Source organism: Bactrocera latifrons, unplaced genomic scaffold (genome assembly GCF_001853355.1).
Source record: "Bactrocera latifrons isolate USDA-ARS-PBARC rearing strain unplaced genomic scaffold, ASM185335v1 scaffold_655, whole genome shotgun sequence".
Taxonomy (NCBI): Eukaryota; Metazoa; Arthropoda; class Insecta; order Diptera; family Tephritidae; genus Bactrocera; species Bactrocera latifrons.
The window spans coordinates 26,171-50,531 of NW_017537329.1; the positions used below are offsets into that span (position 1 = coordinate 26,171).

General features: G+C 41.1%; 1 protein-coding gene across 2 annotated transcripts in view; it reads right to left on the minus strand.

Annotated features, from left to right (window-relative positions):
• Window positions 1-514: 514 nt before the first annotated feature.
• The window catches only part of LOC108975482 (sialin), a 77,171-nt gene continuing 53,324 nt past the window's right edge, over window positions 515-24,361 (minus strand). Inside the window, exons 2-6 of one of the 2 annotated variants that reach the window (XM_018943977.1) lie at window positions 14,468-14,490; window positions 14,106-14,250; window positions 2,403-2,647; window positions 1,263-2,342; window positions 515-1,199 (exon numbers count right to left, since the gene is read on the minus strand). In XM_018943977.1, the coding sequence (XP_018799522.1) occupies window positions 1,005-1,199; window positions 1,263-2,342; window positions 2,403-2,647; window positions 14,106-14,250; window positions 14,468-14,490 (1,688 nt within the window). In that variant the 3' untranslated portion in view covers window positions 515-1,004. Of the gene's footprint in view, window positions 1,200-1,262; window positions 2,343-2,402; window positions 2,648-2,818; window positions 4,818-14,105; window positions 14,251-14,467; window positions 14,491-24,361 lie in introns of those variants that run through there. The other variant, XM_018943978.1, reaches the window with a different exon arrangement.

Sequence of the window (24,361 nt, forward strand, 5' to 3'; positions counted from 1 at the left end):
CCTACTTATCTAACACTCTTTTCCCTTTGGTCCCACCCTGTCCACACAGCACGTTTCCTGGGCCGAAACCGTTAAAATAACAACAACCGCCCCTGGGCCCTAAAATCTTCGCAGAGTGCAGTAGGGTCTTGCTTGAGTTCAGACCATTTCATGGCGAGAAGAGTCGATTAAATCGAGATCGTCTGTTCGTCCGTCTTTTTGCCTGTTTATACCCGAATTAGTAGTTATTGAGACATAGATCGGCAATTATTACACTCATCCGCTTCTCTCCAAGAAGCTGCTAATTTTTCTGATCGAGATATCTTTATGAAATTTGGCATGAATTATTTAATAAGGCAACGCTATCAAAAAAAAAAAACACTTTTTCAGAACTATATCATTTAGCTATCATATAAACTTTAGGCAACGATCGATCAAAATCAAGTTATTGTGTGAATAATAAAGCTTTAGTCCAACTGATGTTTACGTTACGTTTTTTCTTGTTTTAGGATAAAAATTTCGGAAAAATATCGGATTTTCAGAAAAATAATATTTTTAATTAAAATAAACACTTTCACAGTCTCTAAGTTTAAATAATAATAAAAACTACTATACTACTACTGACAAAGGAATTTGATCCATGCAGAAGCATCATTCGATACTTTGATAGTTTTTGAGTAGCAGAGTCCCTTCTACATCTACTGTTTCTTGTACTCCACATTACTTATATAATAGATTATGTTCTGAAATGTATGTTAAATTAATAGGTTTCATTTTTATTATATTTTTTTTCTTATATCCGATTCCTTAGACAAATCACACATTATTTGAATAGTATTAAGACCTTCACATTATTAAAAAATGCAAAACAACTAATACATACATATGGTTTACTTATGCTAGCATATGACGCATACATATATTGTTATATACCTTTGTAAATTTTGCATTTGTTAAGAGAGCACATATAAAAGCAGTGTATAAAAACTGTAAGTTGTTTAAGTACATATATTTAATTACATAGTTTACAAATCATCTTTCCGTATATGCTCTTTCCGCTTATTAAGGATTTGGCACTCATCTGCAGAACCATCATTGCGCGACTGGGGGTAGTTCCAGTTCTGAATTTCAGCAGTTCCATAGATTTGATAAACGACAAATGTTAATATTGCAATTACGGATGAAACACCAAATACTAAACGCCACTGTTCTATAGAACTCTGAAAATTATTGCAACATACAACGTATTTTGAACGTAAAATTACTAATAAGGGAAAATATACCTCGTTTGTGACTATTATACCGGATACCAGCGGAGAAAGAAATGATGCTGACATATGTATTGTTTGGCAAAAAGCAAGAACCGGACCAGCTAAATTCGGAGCAATATCAACAATGTTAGCCATTGCACCTGCATATGAGGCTGTTATGAATGTAACTGACACAAACCATACTACCAATAATAATACAATGTTTTTGTCTATATATCCAATCAAGTATACCAGAATGCCAGGTACAACTTGTGACAATGCGGTAAAGAGTTTTCGGACATTTGTGAGACTCATCCAATTACTTAGCATCAATTTATCAGCAACATAGCAAAATAAAACAGACGAGATATAGGAGCAAATAAAAGGCATTCCGGAGAGGAAGCCGTTGGTCTTATAATTGAATTTAAGCATATTTTTCATAAAATTTGGACCACACACAATAAATATATAGTGAATCCAAATTCTGCCAAATGTAGTTATGCCAATCGCATACGCAGGCAAGGAAGTAAAAATTGATTTCCATGGCACCTTCATGCCTATTGTTTCTTTTGCTTCTGAACTAACACTTACTTCAATATATTCAATTTCTTGAGAAGAAATTCGTGGATGTTCCTTAGGCGTGTTAAACGCTAAGTAATACCACAATATGCACCAAATCATACCTAAAGAACCAGTGGTAAAAAAGACATATCGCCAGCCGAAGTTATCAATGATAAATCCACATAAAGGGTATGTTAAGCCTATACCTATACTAAAGCCTTGAAAACTGGACATAAACCGGGACCGTTCGGCTAACGGTATCCAATAGCCAACTATTGCGTACATAGCCGGCCATGTTAACCCAGAAGCGAAACCTTGCACAGATCGCAATATTATCACAGCTGAATAGTGTAGGTCAGCACCAAAGGGAATACATAGGCTACATAACGCTGTAGCAAATTGAGACCACCCAAATACTTGTTTTGTACCAAAGTATTGTGTAGCGATACCACCGACAACTTGTGACAATACATAGCACCAGTAAAACGAGCTTACAACTATTGATTTCACCGTTGGAGACCAACCATATAAGTCGTCATTGTTTTCGGAGTTCTAAAATTATAAAAATGTTGTATATATTCGAAATATTAAAAATGTTACATAAAATATTACCATTGTTGAGTTTATCACAAATATATTCGTATTGTCATTATTAAAAAAAAGTTGTTTGTTTGTTTCATTTTTATCAGCGGAGCTAAACAATTTGCTGCTAGGATCAGAAGTGCTTAAGGAACTCGACAGGTCTGATGTACGCACCATTGCCACGAGGGCAAAGTTTATATCGTTGCGCATCATAAATGAAACCAAAAAGCCAGACCATGATAAAAAGTAAAGTACCAAACGAGCAGGTATTCGAGCTGAAAATAAAAGCAAATATAGAATTATGTTCACAAAACGTATGTGTTTGAAATAATGGAAATAACCATACATTATGTACATATAAAATAGAAGTTGCTTAACTAAAACCATGTACTCAATATACATATGTACATTCTTAAGCATGCAAGCAATTTATTGTTAAATATTACCCAGAGTTTCTGTCTATTAGAACTGGTATTATGCTACAAGCACCAGCATTTTAATGAAGTGTTAATTGAAGAATTTTTGTATACCCAGAAAGTTTGCATTAAGTTTGTGACCCTCAGATATAAACCCCATAAAATATATACATATGTATGTATAGCTTTGAATCGGTTTAATCATATCCGTCTGTACATATGCGAACTTCTTCTTCTTTATTGATTACAAGAGCGCGCAAAACGTTCTTTATTTTCGCTGTTGGCGCCAATTAGAGATTCCAAGTGTAGCTAGGTCCTTCTCCACCTGGTCTTTCCAACGAAGTGTAGGTCTTCATCTTGCTGCGTTTCCCCAACGGGAACTACGTCAAATACTTTTAGAGCTAGAGTGCTTTTATCCATTCGGACGACATAACCTAGCCAAAGCTGACTCTTTATTCACTGAACTATGTCGACGTCCTCGTATATCTTGGGTGGATTGAGCCATGTGTAGATGTTCTCGCAAGTGCGGAAAGTTCTCTGAGCGTCATTCACTTTGGAGTGGCCAGAAACGATTTCATTACATATGGCTTGAGCAGCTCATACGCGAACTAGTCACTTCTATTTTCAGGTAACAATAATGAAATTATGTACACAACCGTTTCTCTTCAAGAAGATGCTCATTTTTTGTTGTCTTTGTTCTAGCGCTTTTATAATCTTCGCTTGGGTGGTAAGATTCAAGTTGGTTGTCATCGAAGTCATCCAACAGTAGTCTCAGCAATCGTTGACGGGGTCGGACCAAAGGGAAATAAGTGTTAGGTGCGAGTGATTTGTTGGACGTACAAATAAGTGGTTTGAGTCATACGGGGACTCATTGTCATATATGTGTTCTGTTGGAGTCAATTCTGCACAAATCAATAGTTTAGTCAGTTTAGCTTGCACAAATACCTTGAGCGAAGTTGTGAGGGGATTACTCTTGTTTCACGCGGCAACTCGAGCTGTTCGTTTGTTGGTTTAAGTAGGCCAATCACTGATCTTGAAATAGATGACGACTGCAACTGCAGAAAGTGTTTGGGTAGGTGTGAATTGTGTTATTTAAGCGGAAGCATGTAGCCCTCGCTATGTAAGTCTTTAATAGAAGACGTCAAGGTGCATACTGAAATTGTATTATATTTCATACTACGAAGCCAATTCGGCTGAGTTTTACCACATCCAGGCGATCATATCTTTGCAGTGTAGTTACTTTGAAAGTAAGGGAGCACAGGCTATCAAGCGTACGTTGTTTACCGAACTTTAAAGAGCACGCAAGGCGCATTCAAAGCGATCTCGTCCCACCAGAAAAAATTCTTATGGATTAATAGTGCGTCAACTAATTTAACAGTCCTCCTGGTTTCTTATCCGCCATTAGATTTAGCTCATCTGGGTGCTGGGAGACAACGATGAGCTTACCCTATCTGAGGTAAAGAGATAAGCTATGGCTTTTGCAGCGAAGATACATTCTCAAAATTTTCAAACGAATAACAGACCTTCCCAAAATCAAATTCAGACTTATTTCCATACTGATCACTGATCAAATTAGATAATTCTCTTTTATTGTGTTCGTTATTGCTACGGCAAGGCTTGTATATTTTGGTAACAAGAATTGTACAGAAAAACACTTATTGTAAAGGTGCTGTGAGAGTTCACGTTTGATTCTGAAATTTTTAATTTAAATTTGTTTCGCCAATACATTTGTTAATTCTAATCTCTTAACTAGGTACATATGTATATGTGTGTATGTTTAGTGTACATACACATGTGTAAATATGTATTTGATTTTTATTGCATTCTTCTGATACCAACGCATTGATATTTTATATCTATTTAGATTAGTGCATCCAACGCACTTATACACATACGTACATACGCTTGATACTTTCTTATCTGTCGCTTGTGTGCATTAATATTTGGAGTATGTATGTTTTGTATAGTGATACGAGTATACTCTAATTTATGAGTTTTCTTTTATATTCAATGATTTTCACATTTTTATGACTAAGTCTCATATTACAATTTTGTTGCTTACCATTGTACTTGACATTTGGTGTATCATGTATACATACATGTGTATTTTTATGTATTAATGTATTTGTGTCAAAAATATAATGTTCTACATATAAATCAAGCTTCATGTAATAAGATTTTCATGTTCATATATTTATGAACAAGAATACACGCAACCCTATTACAAGAAAATGTAACAGTTCTATGAGATTCTATGATTTTTTTCGTTTTTTTTTTTAATCGAAAAAATCTATTGGACGCACTAGACGGACATTGTTTTAATTTAGGGGTTAAATCGAAATTAGTGTAGTTGGAAATGAGTTTTAAATGCCACCAGCAAGGCGTTTAAATATCTGTCGGGAAATTTCACCACTGCGTTGAAGCATTGTTGCCATCAGTTGATGGTTAATAGAAATTTATTTAAATTTATTTTCCAGGGAATTCTTAAAATGAAGTGAATACACGCTCAATCCTACAGCTGGGAGAAATATTGTTATAAAGCTTGTAACAACTCCGTTGATTAGTGATGAGCGATATTTCTCTATTGGTGATTTTGTCAATGTGAATAGATAGTCGCATATTACCACTGCGATCATTTCGTAAAAAGCAGTTCACTCTACGAAAGCTATTGTCACATCACTTAAAACCTGTGAATACCGGTAGCAGTTCAAAAAAGACTTATGAAATTGCGATTTTTTAACATTACAGTTTAATAGGTTTACTTGGGAGTCTAATAGCAAATTAGAATAATAACAGAAAAGTAACTGGTATGTTAGTATGTTAAATACTTAGATACAACTTTTCCTCACAGCACGTTTTAACTTTTGCACTTTCTTATGATTTTTAATAATGGCAAGACATTTTTTAAAGCAAATAAGTGAGTACATGTAAATTGTAATTTTTCTAAATAAAAAAAAATTTCATACAAACATCTTTGACAAATTTTAAGAAACATGTCCAATATAGGCATTCTAGAGTGGAATAACCGCCGCGGCCGTTTGGACGATGAAAAGGCCAATATATCACAATATTTTAAATGCATATGTGATAAACATGTCTTAGTTATGTATATAAGTTTAGTCGTTGGAAGAAGTAATCCGAAGTTGCAACTGCTTAAGAAATTTTTTGATTTAATCACATTTCTCATTTTATTTATTGTTAAAATCAAATTTGAAAGCTTATGGGATGAATTTAAAAAAACAAATTGAGTACAAATGTTTTCATATTTTCGTTGTTTTAGTTCGTCGCTATAGCAATACAAAATCATTTAAAAATAGCAATCACTGAAACCACAGGTATTGAAAAATTGCAATATCGCTTATCACTTGATCCAATTGTTTAAAACAGCATTAGATATGATGCCGTCAGACAATTAAAAAGTACAAATATATGACCGTCACCCCGCTGTAGTGCATTTAGCTGTTCAACTTGAAAATGGACAACTAGTTTATTTTACTTGAGAAAATACAGTGAAACAAGCTGAACGATCACTAGCAACAAAGTTGACAAGCTTCTTCGAGCCATGTGCAAGCGATCCATTTACAAAAATATTGTTTTACTCTGAAATGTCAATATATATTGCATGGAATGTATCAAACAAAAAATTTCAACGGCAAAAACAAGAAAAACATGTACCAGGATATGTGGATCTTTATTCAACCGATGCGTTGAGACGTATTTACATAGTTTACCCAAGAAATTACGAATGTTTTTAGTTACGTTTGTTATTAGTTAATGTCCGTCGACCAACTTCATTCGCCTGCCTACGAACAATCGACGGTGGAATCTGCGAAACATATCGTGAAGATGATTAAAATTAGTGAAGGATGATAATCTTTGGGATCATACACCGACTGATGCACTTTGTATCTAATTCGGTCACTTTTTCCCATCCTTATTTCAACCTGCTTTCCATTAAACCCACATAAATTGTGGAGCAATTTGCATTTCGTAAAGGGTGCGCTTAACGATGGAAATTCTCGAACTTGAAATTCGAGCAGAAATACATAATGGGGTACTGATATCATTAGAAAATTTGTCCGTGGTAATGTCGCAAGATGTTGCGTAAATCGTCGGCAACCCATGCAACCCAGTGAATTTGTATGGAAATTAAATTAAATGTAATTAAAGAACAGCTTACTATACGATAATACAGGGTTTTCCAATAAGAGTAAAATGAAAAACACTAATTTTTAAGTAAAGTCAAACGTGTTTTTACTTAAAGTGTAGTACAAACCAAAATGGAGTCACGTGCTCAAGCAACTCACGACTTCCGGTCTTTGACCAAGTATCTTTTACGGTTTGAGGGCATGCAGCTGGAATATCCGTTCTTTTAATTGGAAAGGTGCCGCTGCCCAGCTGGTTGATGAACTCGTTTGAGTGAAGTCTTCTCAGAAATGCGATGGACGGATGCATACAAAAGAGCGCAAATTCGGTGTGGGGTTCGTGGATGGTTCTTCAACATATTACTGATTTGCGCCCACACTCCGATGAAGAAAAGGACGATGTGACCAAAGATGCCTTCTATGAGTGTTTGGAGCGCACCTATGAGAGCTGCCGCCGCCACGATGTCAAAATCGTGCTTGGCGGCTTTAACGCCAGATTGGGCAAGGAAGGTTTCTTTGGCGCAACAGTCGGTGAATTCAGCCTTCACGAGGAAACATCCCTAAATATGGTTATTTGTAGTTCTAGATTCTGGCACAAGAATATACATCATTATACCTGGATGTCTCCGGATTCAAAAGCCACCCACCAGATCGATCATGTTATGATAGACGGAAGACAAGTCTCTGGGCAAGGAAGGTTTCTTTGGCGCAACAGGCGGTGAATTCAGCCTTCACGAGGAAACATCTCCAAATGGATTGCGGCTGATCGACTATACCGGAGCACGAAATGGTTATCTGTAGTACTAGATTCTGGCACAAGAAAATACATCAAGCTAACTGGCTGACTCCGGATTGACCAACCACCAACAAGAACGACACTGCACTCCTGCTGTCTGAGAGCACTCGTCAACAATTCGGTATAAGGGAACTGGGGGACGGCATTTCAAACTCCTTACGTACAGCTGCAACCGAAATCATTGGTTTTCGGAAAGTACAAAAGAACAGCTGATACGACGAGGAGTGCCGTGTCGCAGCGGAGAGAAAACAGGCTGCCTACCTCGCAACGTTACGATCGACCACAACACGTGGTGATACTGAGAGTTGAAGAGGGAAGCGAAACGCATTTGCAGACAAAAAAAGGAAGAGGCCGAAATGCGTGATTACGAAGAGCTTGATAACCTGGCCGACAGGGGTAATGCTCGAAAATTCTAAGAAAAAATGCGGCGGCTTACAGAAGATTTCAAGACCGGAGCATACTCTTTTAGAACCCCCCAAAGGTGATCTAGTCACCGATGCCCAGAGCATACTTAAATTATGGAGGGACACTTCTTCAGCCTGCTGAATGGCAGTGAACGCACGACGCCAGGAGAAGACTAACCCGATTCCTCAAGCGATGATGATGGAGCAGACGTTCCATTGCCAGACCAGGAAGAAGTTCGAATAGCAATTACCCGGCTGAACAACAACAAAGCGGCGGGGGCCGATGGATTGCTGCAACACGGCGGCGAAGAACTGATAAGGAGCATGTATTAGCTTCTTTGTAAAATATGGTCGGACGTAAGCATGCCCAACGATTGGAATTAAGTGTGCTATGCCCAATCCTCAAAAAAGAAGACTCCACAATCTGCGCCAACTACCGTAAGATAAGCCTCCTCAATATCGCATATAAAGTTCTATCGACCGTACTGTATGAAAGATTAAAGTCCGCCGTCAACAAACTGATTGGACCTTATCAGTGTGGCTTCACACCTGGAAAAGACCCGTGAAAGGAGAATCGACACTCACCACCTCTTCGTCGATTTCAAAGCTGCTTTCGACAGCACGAAACGGAGCTGCCTTTATGCCGCGATGTCTGAATTTGGTATCCCTGCAAAACTTATACGGCTGTGTAAGCTGACGTTGAGCTGTCTCTTATACACATCTAGATGTGTATAAGAGACAGCTGCTATATGGTGCAGAGGCTTAGACGATGTCAACAACGGAAGAGTCGATGTTGCGAGTTTTCGAGAGAAAAGTTCTATGAAAGATTTATGGTCCTTTGCGCGTTGGCCACGGCGTATATCGCATCCGATGGAACGATGAGCTGTACGAGATATAYGACGACATTGACATAGTTCAGCGAATTAAAAGACAGCGGCTACGCTAGCTAGGTCATATTGTCCGGATGGACGAAAACACTCCAGCTCTGAAAATTTTCGATGCAGTACCCGCCGGGGGAAGAAGAGGAAGAGGAAGACCTCCGCTCCCTTGGAAGGACCAAGTGGAGAGGGACCTGTCTTCACTTGTAATATCTAATTGACGCCACTCGGCTATAATCGCGTAAGCGGTGACTACGCCAATCAAGAAGAAGAAGAAGAAGCTGTATGGCAGTGAAAGTATAACGCCAAGAGTAAGCGAACCTGACTCCCCAATTGATGACGATGGAGCAGATGTTCCATTGCCGGACCAAGTTCGAACAGTAATCATCCATCTTAAGAACAACAAAGCGGCAAGGGCTGATAGATTGCCGGCCGAGCTATTCAAACACGGCGGCGAAGAACTGATAAAGGGTATGCATCAGCTTCTTTGTAAAATATGGTCGGATGAAAGCATGCCCAACGATTGAAATTTAAGTGTGCTCTGCCTAATCCACAAACAGCGAGACCACACAATTTGCGCTAACTACCGTGGGACAAGCCTCCTCAGCATCGCGTATAAGGTTCTTTTGAGGATATTGTGTGAAAGATTAAAGCCCACCGTCAAAAAACTGATTGGGCCTTATGAGTGTGGCTTAAGACCTGGTAAATCAACAACTGACCAGATATTCACCATTCATACCACCTCTTTTTCGATTACAAAGCTGCTTTTGATAGTACAAAAAGGAGCTGTCTTTATGCCGCGATGTCTGAATTTGGTATCCCTGCAAATCTGATACGGCTGTGTAAATTGACGTTGAGCAATACCAAAAGCATAGTCAGGATCGGGAAGGACCTCACCGAGGCGTTCGATATCTAATGAGGTTTCAGAAAAAACGTCACATGGCCTCCACGAACTATTTTGAAGGAACGAATTCGATTAACCAAATTTTGGATTCCTTTTTCTAATGAATCAAGTCGTATGTAGTGAATAGTACATTCAGTATTGACTTCTAAAGCCTGAAGAAAGTCTGTTTTATTGATAAATACTAAAGACTTCAAATAACCCCACAAGAAGTAGTCTAGTGGTGTTAAGTCACAACCTCTTGGACGGCATTAATTGTCACAACTTTGTGAACTAATCGAATCTCCAAACTTTTTTCGCAATAATTCGGTTGTTGCACTTCTTCCAATTGCGGTCATTAGAAGTTGATTATCATCGATCTAAACCGATCTCTATTGATAGTAGCTCTATCACCAGATTCATTTCGAAAGAAGTACGGACCGATGATTCCACCAGGCCAAACACCATACCAAACTGTCAGTTTAGGTGCATGTAATAGTTGATCATGCATAATTTCTGGATTTGCTTAGCACAAGAATCTACAGCCTTGTTTATTTAACGGACTACTCAGATGAAAGTAAACCTCATCGGCGAAGATAATTGAAACAAGTAAGAAAGGGCAAAGACCGGGTGCAACCGAACATTTTATACTCTTGCAACATGCAAAAATCAAAGCCAGGGAAATACCAGAAAATCGAAATCCAAGTTATTTTATATGTACATATATTATATATATCCCATATACTGACAGACACATAAGGTTTGTTAGATGTAGTATATAGGAGTTGGAATATTATTGACCCGATTTGATCTATTTTTCCCAATGCCACATATTATTAACATCCCAAATACAAAAACCCAATCATATAGTGTAAAGTCAGCCAAAATTTCAAAAATCCGGATATTAGTTATATGGGGCTAGGTAAAGTTTGCTCTCAAATTTATCTACTTTAGGTATGAAGATAAACTGTTATGAGTAAAACACGCTCTCTCATTTTTATTGAAATAATCCACATATTGGAAGATATAATTGATACAAAGTCACTTGGAAGTTCAAAAAACTTTATATTAGGTATATAGGGACTACTGGAATTATTGGCCCGATTGAACGAATTTTTGATACACACTCATACTATTGACAGAGAAGGGTTATCTCTGAATTTCAATTATATATCTCACACATCGACCCATATTTTCGATTAAAAGTCAACTCCAAATATTCGGCACCTAGAGACTTGAACAGTTTTGGTTGGATTTGAACAATTTGTGGTGGCATACCCTACAGGCATCATTAGTGCAAAGTTTCATCCTGTTATATTAACTGCTTCTAGTTTTAAGTATTGAAAAATTAAGGAATCAAGTGAAATTTAAAATTTCGATTCAATCCATTTTCGTACTGTGGTATTAGAATGTGAAAAGAATGCCACCTAGTAAATTTTGTCGGAATCGGTAGATCGGGTGCCAAGATATGCGATTTCTGCAAAAAGTGGGCAGTGCCACGACCATCGTCCAATTCTCATACCGGCTTCCATAATTTAGTTATTGATTTATTATGCTTTTAGTAGTTTTTAACAATACCGCTATATGAAAAGTGAGCGGGGATATCTACCGATTTCATCCATCTTCCCACTGTCGGTAAGAAATCTTATAGCATTTAGGCTCCGCGAATTCGGTTATTTTAGCTTTAGCGGTTTAAGAGATTTTTATTAAACTTATTAGAGGACGATCCCATGTGCCAAATTAGACTTTTATATCTTTATTTAGTCCTTAGTTATGGCTTTTTATATGTATTTGGTTAATCAGGCTTTGTGGGCGTGGCAGTGGTTCGATTACGCCCATCTACGAACTCTTAATTTTTTTTCAACTAAGAAACCCGAATACTAAATTTTGTGAAGATATCTCAGTTTTCTCTCAGGAGTTTTTACTTCAGTTACAGCTTGCACGGACGGACGGTTCTTGAGTGAGAACAATTTTATACGGATGCAAGCCAAAATCCACCAGGTTGTGGTTTAAGACAGTCGACAAATTGCGGTCTTCAGCAATACTTGCCTGAACGGTGGCAATATTTTCATTACTTCGAACGCTTGTTTGTTATATTGGCTTGAGCATAATGTAAAGAAAATGTAGGCTCGAAAGTCAACGTTGCTCTTGCGTATATCTTTCCCTGATGAAATAGTAAACATTACTTAAAAAAAAAAAATCAGAAATTCAAAGGAAAACTTGATATTAAAAATGTTCCCATGTACTTATTAATGTGAATTATAAACAGCATGATTGGTTGAGCAAACGAGCCATTTTACCAGCAAAAGATAAGAATATACAGTAGCGGACAAAACTCTACGTACGACTCCTTTTTCTTAAATTTAACAAATTCTGTAAGATGAGAAGGAAAAGTAATGATGCAGGGTTGTTTTAAATCTTATTATTGTCTGACAAATAACAAAAAAGTATAATACTCCAATATTAATTTTTAAAATTACTCACTTAAAACTGCAAAAAAAACGCATTGACAAAAGTCTACATACGTTTTATTAGTTTCATTCATTTCGCTATTTTTCTCTACTGAAGCATAACGGTAAATCGCCGTTTGTTTCATTTATGTCTGTACTTTGTACTATTCTCGGAATTTATTACATTTTGGCATTTTAAAAGTGTCTACGACCGGAAAAATGGATCCACGCAAAGAAATTTCGGTGGATGTGCGAAAATTAGTTATTAGACATAGAAATGAGAATAAATCATTTGGCGAAATAGCAAAATTATTATGTTTAAGCAAATCGACGGTGCAGACCATATTTAATAACTTTGAAAAATCAAATTCTATCGAGAGTAAGCTGCGCACTGGCCGTCCGAAGAAGCTTAACCGCAGAGACCTTTCATTCATTCGCAAGAAGTAGACCGAAATCCCAAAGTTCATGCTACTAAATTGGCCCAGGACATAGCTGAGAGATCCCAAATTGTTGTTCACCCACGCACAGTAAAGAGGGCCCTGAATAATGAAGGATTTAACTGCAGAACTCCTCGTAAGAATCCCCTTATAAGTGAGGAAAATCGGAAACTTCGCTTAGAGTTTGCAAAAAAAAAACATATAAATAAGGGAATTGACTTCTGGAAACGTGTTCTATTAACGGATGAGTCCAAATACAACATCTTTGGATACGACGGGAAAGAGAAAGTTTGGAGAAAACCGAACACTGCTATGAATCCCAAGCACCTAATGCCAACCGTATAGCATGGCGGTGGCAATGTTATGGTTTGGTTGAAGGCATTATGGACCACTTTCAATACAAGTCCATATTGGAAAATAATTTGAAACCATCCGTGGAAAAGTTATGCCTAGGAACGAGCTGGATCTTCCAACAGGACAATGATCCTAAGCATACGTGGCAGGTAGTAAAGGACTGGCTGCTGTATTATGCTCTACGACAGCTGAATTCACCTCCACAAAGCCCGGACTTGAATGTAATAGAACACGTGTGGGAAATTTTGGAGCGAAAGATCCGAAAGCACGCTATTAGTGGTGCTCCAACTCTAAAAGAGAAGCTGCAAGAGGAGTGGCAGAAAATAACGCCGGAAGGGCTCGAAAATTTAGTAGCTTCAATACCAAGACGGTTGCAAGCGGTCATCGATGCCGATGGTGGCCCAATAAAATATTAAATTTTATTATTTATTTTTAAATTTTAATATTATTTTTTTTTTTAAATTCGTACGTACACTTTTGTCAGTGCCTTTTTTCAATTTTCTGTGAATAACTTTAAAAGTTAGTATTGGAGATATATATTATTTTGTTATTTTATATACAATTATAAAATTCAAACCAAACCTGCATCATTACTTTTTTTTCAAATGTATTGGGACATTTAAATTTAAGAAAAGGGGGTCGTACGTAGAGTTTTGTCCGCCACTGTAGGTGATTTAAATCTAAACAGTATAACACAATTAAATTGAGGAACACTTCTTTACTTGTTTTTATACAATTTTTGATTTGGTGTTGTATGGAAACTTTTCTGATTCACCGAACTTAGTATTTAATAAAGACAACTGTTACGGTCTAAAAAATGCAGACATAATGTTGTTATTAATGATAGATAAACCAGGAAATCGTGCTATAGAACGCATTATGTATAAATCAAAAATTAATTATACTATACGTTATTTGGAGCAAATTAATAAGTATGTAGTTATTGAAATTTATTTTAATAAATTGAACTTACCATTAATTCTGTAAAAAAAACTGGTTTCTGTTTGAAGTTGGCTCCCTTCGGCAATAGATTGAATTATTGTTGAAGCTTGGGTGATTTCATAAATCCCTGATGTTCTTTTGTCTGAATGTGAAGTATACATCACTGTCTTTTCTGCCTTGATATGAAAATTACGAAGAAAATTTAATCGAATATCCTTAGAATGTAACCAGCTTCATACATATATATGTAACAGAAAATAGTTAAGTACAAAAAACTACTCGACTTATTTTCATTGAATGTTGATGAGCGCTTTAGAATCGTTAAAATGCTGATGAATATTTAATAATACTAAATTTTAATTGCCATGCTACATCGTAATCTTTATCAAGTACAATTATTTGTCTTTGTACAGCGTCTGAAAGTAAGAGCACATAAAATACAAATAAATAATAAATACCCTTTGTTTCAATACATAATTTATAAAAATATGTATATAGTATAAATACTTAAATGACAAATGTTTTATACACAATATGAAACAAACCTTATTGTTTACTTTGTTATAATAATAAATACAGTTAAAAGCATTTACTATTTTAGGTAGACTAGTTAATCCACAATTCATTTAATAGCATTGTGAACATGACAAAACATTCTTCGGCTGTCCGGAAGCTATAACACCCATCATATTTAAAAAAGTTTCCATACAAAAATGATTTTGATCGGTCAGTTTATATGACAGATATAAGCTATAGTGGTCGGATGTGAATATTTTTTCGGAGATTGCACAGTTGCCTTAGCCATTAAAATGTTAAATTTTGTAAATATATTTTAATAAACAAAGAAGTTTTGATCATGATCGTTCAGTTTGTAATACAAGTTTATGATAGGTCGGATTTGAATAGCATAGTTGCCTTAGACCACAATCCATGTCGAATTTTATGAATTCCCGTCAAATAGAAAGCCGTTCATACAAGAACGCGATTTTCGGTTCTGACTAATTATGGGGAAAAAGGGAATCTGCGAAATTTCAGATCAATATCTCATTAACTGAGAGACATTTGATATATCGGGTTTCCAATATGACAACGAAATTCGACCATTTTTAATATGTCATGATCTGTAATTTTTTTCATCGTATTCAGTAGTATTTACTATTTTATCGTAGAAATATATACACAGGAACGACATTTACAAATGATTCAATTTTATCATCAAAATAACTGATTTTTTTTAGAAAATCATCTGCTCCGATGAGGCTCACTTTCATCTGAGTGATGCGGTAAAAAAGCAAAACGATACATCTTCATTGGAGAGTTACTATATGTAGAGATATCTAGAATGGAGTCATGTTTAGAAGTTCACGCAAGTGAGCAAAGTTCTCTGATCGCCGGAGCCCGAAATATGGTTATCTGTAGTACTAGATTGCAGCATAAGAAGCTTCATCAAGCTACCTCACTGTCTCCGGATCGAAAAACTACCAACAGATCGATCTTGTTGTAATAGACGGAAGACACGTCTCTACTATTTTAGATGTGTGTGCGCTCCGAGGTCCTAATATCGATTCGGACCACTATGTTCTTGCAGCCTCTGTGCAGCAAAAAACGCACGCCATCAAACACAAGGAAGGTTCGACGTCGAGGAGCTGCAATCACAACAGACAACCGAACGATTTTCTTTTCGGCTTGCACTCCTGTTCTCTGAGTGCACTCGTCAACAACTCGGAATAAGGGAACGGGGGGTCGGCATTTCAAACTCCTTAAGTACAGCTGCAACCGAAAGCATTGGTTTTCGAAAAGTGCAAAAGAACAACTGGTACGACGAGGAGTGTCGTGTCGCAGCGGAGAAAAAACAGGTTGCCTACCTCACAATGTTACGATCGACCACAACTCGTGCGGGATGGGATTGATACCGAGAGTTGAACAGGGAACGATAAGCATTTGCAGACATAAAAAGAAAGAGGCCAAAATGCGTGAGTACGAAGAGCTTGATAAGCTGGCCGATAGGGGTAATGCTCCAAAATTCTACGAAAAAATGCGGCGGCTTACAGRAGGTTTCAAGACCGGAGCATACTCTTGTAGAAACCCCCAAAGGTGATCTAGTCACCGATGCCCAGAGCATACTTAAATTATGGAGGGAACACTTCTCCAGCCTGCTGAATGGCAGTGAACGCACAACGCTAGGAGAAGGCGTACCGTTTCCCCAATCGATGACGATGGAGCAGACGTTCCATTGCCCGACCAGAAAGAAATTCGAATAGCAATTACCCGCCTGAAGCACAACAAAGAGGATTGCCGGCCGAGCTATTCAGACACGGCGGCGAAGAACTGATAAGGAGCATGCATCAGCTTCTTTGCGAAATATGGTCGGACGAAAGCATGCCCAACGATTGGAATTTAAGTGTGCTATCCCCAATCCTCAAAAAAGAAAACCTCACAGTCTGCGCCAACAAACTGGTTGGACCTTATCAGTGTGGCATTATACCTGGAAAATCAACAACCGACCAGATATTCACCATGCGCCAAATCTTGGAAAAGACCCGTGAAAGGAGAATCGACACTCACCACCTCTTCGTCGATTTCAAAGCTGCTTTCGACAGCACGAAAAGGAGCTGCCTTTACGCCGCGATGTCTGAATTTGGTATCCCYGCAAAACTTATACGGCTGTGTARGCTGACGTTGAVCARCACCAAAAGCYCCGTCARAATCGGGAAGGACCTCTCCGAGCCGTTCGATAYCAAACGAGGTTTCAGACAAGGCGATTCCTTATCGTGCGACTTTTTCAACCTGCTTYTGGAGAAAATAGTTCGAGCTGCAGAACTAAATAGAGAAGGTACCATCTTCTATAAGAGTGTACAGCTGCTGGCGTATGCCTATGATATTGATATCATCAGCCTGAACACCCGCGCCGTTAGTTCTGCTTTCTCCAGACTGGACAAGGAAGCACATCAAATGGGTCTGGCAGTGAACGAGAGCAAGACGAAATATCTCCTTCATCAAACAAACAGTCGTCGCACTCGCGACTTGGCTCACAGGTCACTGTTACAACGTCCGGTGTGTTTAACGTGGGTTCCTGCTGACGACAGCCTTACTCCACGGCACTCAAAAGTATGGATGCGTTGATCAGCGCCCTTAGAATGGCAAGCATTTTCAGTACAAATTGGCAATGTGGAATGGACACACTAGCCACCTTGGTCGGGTTCGAGGCCCATCGCAATCAGAGGCCCATGCCCCGTAAGCAGAAAACCCAGACTCAGACAAAATCTGAAGTCTGGGTTATCCTCAACGAACCCAACGTCCCGAATGTACTCGTACGTCACTCGGCCGTTAGGACTATTGTCTCAACGTTCTTGCCACCTACGCCTAACCCTATCATCTAGGAACCTCTTGCTCCCTAGATATCCCTCCCTCTCCACATCATCGTCGGAAATCCAATCGTTCCGCAGCAATGACAAACTCAAACCCCTTCTTAAACTTAATGCAACAGCACGCTGTATGACAATCAGGTCAAGAGGGGGCGCACCTAATAAAACCTGCATCGCATCCGTTGAGACGGTGCGACATACAGGCAAACAAGCAAGCATCATACAACGCTGGATTGAGAGGAGTTTTTGAGACCCCCAGCGAGTCGTGGCTGCCTCCCACCATACAGGGACTACATATGTGGCACAAGCCACAAACAAGCCACGATATATGGTGCGGACAGCACGACGTCCGAGACCCCAATCGCTCCTCAAAATGCGGCGTATTTTTCCTACAGTTGCCTGTAGTAAAACACATCCTTTCACTCGTGGTCAACCCCAGATATTTGACTTGCGTCACATATCTAATCCTGATCCCATTCACACGGACAATCGGTGGACGAACCGGCGACAATCTACCTTTCAATAGCATTGCCACCGTTTTATCCATCGATATGTCAACCCCTACACCTAAACCCCAAGAATTTACAATTTCTAGAAATTGTCCTCCCGCCCGTTCTAACTCAGACCGCGGGCGACAACATACGCACAACAGGGTATCTCGAGCTGCCCAAGCAGAGTGTCCATCAAAAGGTTCCAAATATATGGACCGCAGATGGAACCCTGCGGGCAGCCACGAACCACTCCAATCTCCACACTTCCATTCATGCCGATAAGAGAGGCCTTTTTGTCCGAAAAATAACTCCGCCAAAGAGTAATTTCCGGACAGCCAAGCTCCTCCAGCCGTTGTACCACTCGATCTCAGCTTAGATAGTCAAACGCCCCCTTGAAGTCAACAAATATGCCAAGGACATAYTTGTTGACATTCTCCCTAACGACATCCTGAACATAAAACCAAGCATCCTCTATACTGCATCCTTTCCGAAACCCAAACTGCCTATCCGACCACATACCCCGCGTTAGCTCCTGAAGCCGTTGCTCCATGACTCTTTCCAGCACATTTCCGAGTACTGCAAGGAGACTGATATCGGGGGACTTCAGGAGAGGCACAACCCTAGCACTTTCCACTCGCGTGGAAAGTATCCCTCCCAAACGCACTTATTATAAATGACCTCCAGGTATTCCGGAATGAAGCTTTTACACATCTCTCCGTTCAATCCATCAAAACTCGGGGACCGTTTAGACCTAACCAGCCCAAAGGCGTACCCCARCTCCCCATCATCTAATGGAGGGACAAGCACCTCTTTTGCTTGAGGTACCTGCACTTCCGACCTAACAGAACCCCCGCACACTCTCTCCACGACGATAACAGAGTGTCATCGATGCGAAGAGAGGTAACATCCTCTCTTCTACGACCCCGGTAGATCCTATAGACCTGACCTCAGGGGTCGTTCCTATTCTCTCTCACAAAACTCCTCCAATCTTCCTCTTTAACTTTAACTAGCATCTCCTTATACTCCCTATCCGCACAACTAAATTCATACCTAAGCTGGGATAGCTAATCAGAATTGGACCGTCGGGCGCGTTGAAACCTTCGCCTCAATCGCCTGACAGTCCTCCTCTTCAAGGTTAGCTCACGCGTCCACCATTTAAWTTTGCTAACTCTAGAACTTTCACACCTACCAAAAACCCTATCATTCACCCCCCMAMCTACCTCRTAGAGACGAGCAATTTGCTCGTCCACCCCCAACTCCTCAAAAACTTTAAGCGGTATTCCCACGCCGCATCCCTAACGGAGAGTCCAGATTGGTTCCAGTCAGTACCAGAAGTACGCCATCGCCGCAATGGACTCTCATAAGGCAAGGGAAAGGATTGAGGGGTAACCATAATTTGAATCAAATTATGATCACTCAATCCCCACCCTCCCTTAACCTCCCATTTAACACTGAAAGCCCTACTTGCTGCCTCATTCATAAGCGTCACGGCAATGTCGCTCACGCCCCCAGGCGCATCGAACGTATACCATTCGCTCGGCTCATTCAAAATGTGGAGGCTATTAGCCACCACCCATTCGCTTAATGCCTCGCCTCGACTGTGGCTTTGGTATCCAGACGAATGCCGGGATACCTTACTAAACCACATCGAGGACGAAGCATTCGCATCCAGCCATAGGATAAAGCTACTACTCGCAAGTAGTAGTAGCTTATCCATGTAGCCCAGGTAAGGTTCTAGGGGCTCACTATATTTACAATATAAACTAGCGACAATCATCCTACCGAACTCCCCTTCTATAGCTAGACATATACTCAGTTGTGAATAATCCACAACTATGCAATCGTAGCGTGCATTATTCACAACTATTGCGGCGTTAGCTCTGTGGTCAGTGAAGACCTTAAAACCTCTAGGGAGACCCCGAACCACACCATTGGTGGCTCCTGGAGTAGAGCAATACCACACCCACCCTCAACCATACAGCCCCCCAACTCACACATCACGGCATAGGAGCCCTGGCAGTTAAGTTGGATGATCCCACCCATCAGTGTCTGACGAGGGCGCGCTCAACAAAGGCACAATATTAGGGCAGACAGCTGACATCATAAGATGCCCAGCTGGTCTCCCCTTGAACGCACAGTTGCGGCATTGTGGTGCATTGAGGCGACTGGCAGATTTGTGGCCTTCTTGACCGCACCTCCGGCAGACATCTTTTGTAGCCCTACATTCTTTTACCCTATGGCTAAAACCCATACACCGGAAGCAGCCAGCGACGGGGCTATCCGGTCGCACCCGGAAGGAGAACGACCCTATGTAGCACCTAACTGCCTCCAGGAGGGTGGACATCAACTTGTCCGTACCCTCAAGGACGACATTGGTGCTACCGTCAGAGATTACCTTCCAGGGACGACTGACCATCCTTACGTCCGACCTCTGGGACGCCGGGCTGTAATCCTGGAGGTTCAGCCGAAGTAGCTCCTCCATGAATTCTTCATAGGGAATCTCGGTATGTACCCCCTGGACTACAACCCGACGACCCAACTTCCGGTTGACAGAGACGTCCAACCCCACCTCCCCGAATTTCTTGTTATTCGCCAACTTCGGCAAGCTCCTTCGCAGTCCCTACATCAAAATTCTTGGCCTCAAAGATCAGCTCATTAAGCTCCCCAGTTATTATTTTGGCAGCCGCAACATGGCTGACTGCCCGACTCACTCTTCAGTCGAACCGCTGGCGTACCACTAGCGTAGAAAGCTCTTGGCCAGAAAGATTCTGGAGCAGCTGCTCGCCAGATGCGTGCGTCTGAACGCGCTGAAAAAGTGCGATCCACGCGAAGGCCCGCTCAATAAAAGTGACCACCCAAGCGGTCGATTATAGCGTGCCCGCAGTGGCACAGCTCACAACCAAAAGCAGTGATCGGATTAACGCCACTCAATTGGCCGCCGGACGGACAATGTCCCCGTAAGGGTCCGGAGTCGACCGATGTGGCGCTGAACCGAATCGCACCGTGGGCAGACGTTTGCACCCTTTGGGCAATCCTGTCCAGACTCCCTGATACTAAGCCAACTAAACACCAGATGCTCAGCACAGAACTACTGTCAGGCAGTATAGTCAGCAAGAATGCAAACAACATGGTGCTGCACTGGAACCGTGCAAAGCTTCCACCAATAACAACAACGTGGATGACCACGTTGTCCGTATATAGGGTAGTAATAATAAAGTTTCTTACCGCTATGCCCCGACGATTATGTACACAAAAATGCACAAAACTGTGCAGAAATGTGTAACCGCACAAAAAGCACTCGCGGTCAACAACCCACGCAACCACGTCGCACAAACAAATTCACCGACCGCTACATACGCACACCAGGCAATAACGGTGTCAGCTAAATCGCGTAAACAAATTACCGTACAAAAGAAAATCGCAAAAAGAAAGATTTATGGTCCTTTGCGCGTTGGCCACGGCGAATATCGCATTCGATGGAATGATTTGCTGTATGAGATATATGACGACATTGACATAGTTCAGCGAATTAAAAGACAGCGGCTACGCTGGCTAGGTCATGTTTTCCCAATTGATGAAAAAACTCCAGCTCTGAAAGTATTCGACGCTGTACCCGCCGGGGCCTCCACTCCGTTGGAAGGACCAGGTAGAGAAAGACCTGGCTACGCTTGTATATCCATTGGCGCCACGTAGCGAAAAGAAGAAACGACTGGTGCGCTGTTGTTTACTCGGCTCTAATCGCGTAAGCGGTGACTACGCCAAATAAAAAGAAGGAGAATTAATTTTAATTAGTTACATTTGAATTTAAAAAAATTTTCCTTTGTGCTATTAATTCGCAAAAACTGTTTTTATTCATTAACTAATTAACGCATATATATTTGGAGTCACTGGCGCTTACCATTCAAACATGAAAAATTAGTTCTCGGTAAAGAGAATGTTTTAAAGCAGCCTTTTTGATGAAGTATCCTAATGTACCCATATGGACTACTAAAAAAATGCAAGATATTTAAAAACCAGTTGTTCATTTGTGAAGAGTAATCATTGTGGAAAAACTGAAACATAGATGACAAGCTAGGAAGCGGGAGGAATCACGTAACATCTAAAAGTAAGGTCACAGCTATTGTTTTTGAGAAGTGGTCTAAAGGCCCAGTTAAGCATACACAGCATAGCACTGACATACTTGTACATGCGAACTGTCACATACAAAATATTTTTAATACGTTTTTCATGCATTTGGTTACCGAACGCCGGACATGACATAGGAATCTGTTAAATTTTGAGCTTTGAGTTTCCTAACAATTGAAGGCACCGAGGTGGAAATTTCTAAGGAGGTCAAATTCCTTGGCCTCACCTTAGACTCATCATTAGGGTGGAGTAGGCATTTGGACTTAACGCTGTCCAAAGCAACAAGAGCACTTATGATTTGCAGACGCCTGGCCGGCAGATCATGGGGATGCAAGCCAAGTATCATCAGATGGCTGTATACCATGATAGTGAGGCCTATCGTCACCTATGGAGCGGTTGCCTGGGCCACCAAAGCAGCGCAGTCTTCGGTGATTCGGAGGCTGTCAAAGCTGCAAAGACTTGCATGTGTCTGTGCTTCGGGAGCAATGTGCACATGCCCCACGGGGGCACTGGAAGTCATACTAGAGCTCACCCCGCTGCATCAGGTGATCAAGCTAGCAGCAAARCACACCATACTGCTAATGTTAGCAGAAGGCTGTGGAAGAGGGAAGGTAATGTCCTATAGACAGATGGACTCACTAGCGGAAAGCACACCGCTAGCCCTCCTCCCAAATGACAGCACCACAAAGAAAATTAACCTAAGGAAGAACTTTAAAGTTACTCTAGGCAGCAAAACGGAGTGGAATAACTCCACGCTGGAAAGGCTGCTGGAAGACAGTACCATTCAATGGTACACTGATGGCTCTAAAACCCCGGAAGGTATTGGGGCAGGTATTGTGGGACCACGTACCGAGCTGTCCATACCTATGGGCTGCTTCCCAAGTATCTTCTAGGCAGAAGTTTTTGCCATCTATCAGTGCGCTGAAGTCAACCTCAGCCTCAACTACCGCAACCAGAGCATAGCTATTCTCAGCGATAGTCAAGCGGCTCTAAAAGCGATCTCATCATACGAGACCGAATCGCTTTTAGTTGAGGAATGTATAGGAAGGCTAAACCGCCTGTCCTTGTGCAATCATTCATTCGTTAGTTGACTGTCGACGCGAATAGACGTGCGTGCGCATCGTTGCGATATTTTCCAAAGTGTTTTTTTTTTTTCGGTGATTTCTTTTGCGATTCTCTTTTGTGCGGTAATTTGTTTACGCGATTTAGCTGGCACCGTTATTGCCTGGCGCGCGTGTGTAACGGTCGGTGATTTTGTTTGTGCGATCGTGTGTGCGTGGGTTGTTGACCGCGAGTGGTTTTTGTACGGGTACACAATTTTGTACAATTTTGTGCATTTTTGTGTACATAATCGTGGGGCATAGCGGTAAGTAACTTTATTATTACTACCCTATATACGGACAACGTGGTCATCCACGTTGTTGTTATTGGCGGAAGCTTTGCACGGTTCCAGTGCARCGCCGTGTTGTTGGCATTCTTGCTGACTGAACTGCCTGACAGTAGTTCTGTGCTGAGCAACTGGTGTTTAGTTGGCTCAGTGTCAGGGGAGTCTGGACAGGATTGCCCAAAGGGTGCAGGCGTCTGTGCAGCGTTGGAGATTGCGACTCCTGTGAGGACCAACGGTCATAAAAGCGAACCGTTTAGCTCACGGTGCGATTCGGTACAGCGTCACATCGGTCGACTCCGGACCGTTACGGGGACATTGTCCGTCCGGCGGCTAATTGAGTGGCCTTTATCCTARCTCCGGTTGRRGTTGTGGGCTGTGCCACTGCGAGCACGCTATAGTCGACCGCTTGGGTGGTCGCTTTTATTGAGCGGGCCTTCGCGTGGGTCGCACTTTTTCAGCGCGTTCAGASGCAGGTATCTGGCGASCAGCTGCTCCAGAATCTTTCTGGCCAAGAGCTCTCTACGCTAGTGGTACGCCAGCGGATCAGTTCGACTGAAGGGTGAGTCGGGAAGTGAGATGCCTCCTGGACGGAAGAGGAGGACGAAGACCCTCGCTGGAAGCGGAGATTCCGCCGCTTCTACAGTCGTGGATGACTCCACGTCGGGCGGTGAAGGGGAGACGACGGTTGCGGTAAGGTCTCCACCGCGTAGTAAGGCGCGTTTGGGGTCGCCGCGTCTAGAGGACGCAAGTAAGGGAGGGAGCGGTAGTTGTGGCGGTAGTGCCATYGTGGCCACCACCGAGAAAGCGAGCATGCGTATGGGGTCGTCGCGTGATGAGGGAGAGAACGGTAGCGGAAGCGTGGCCGCCGCTGTGAAAGCCCATCCGGCTAGCACGGTGGTGATAGGCGTCGGTAAGGGCG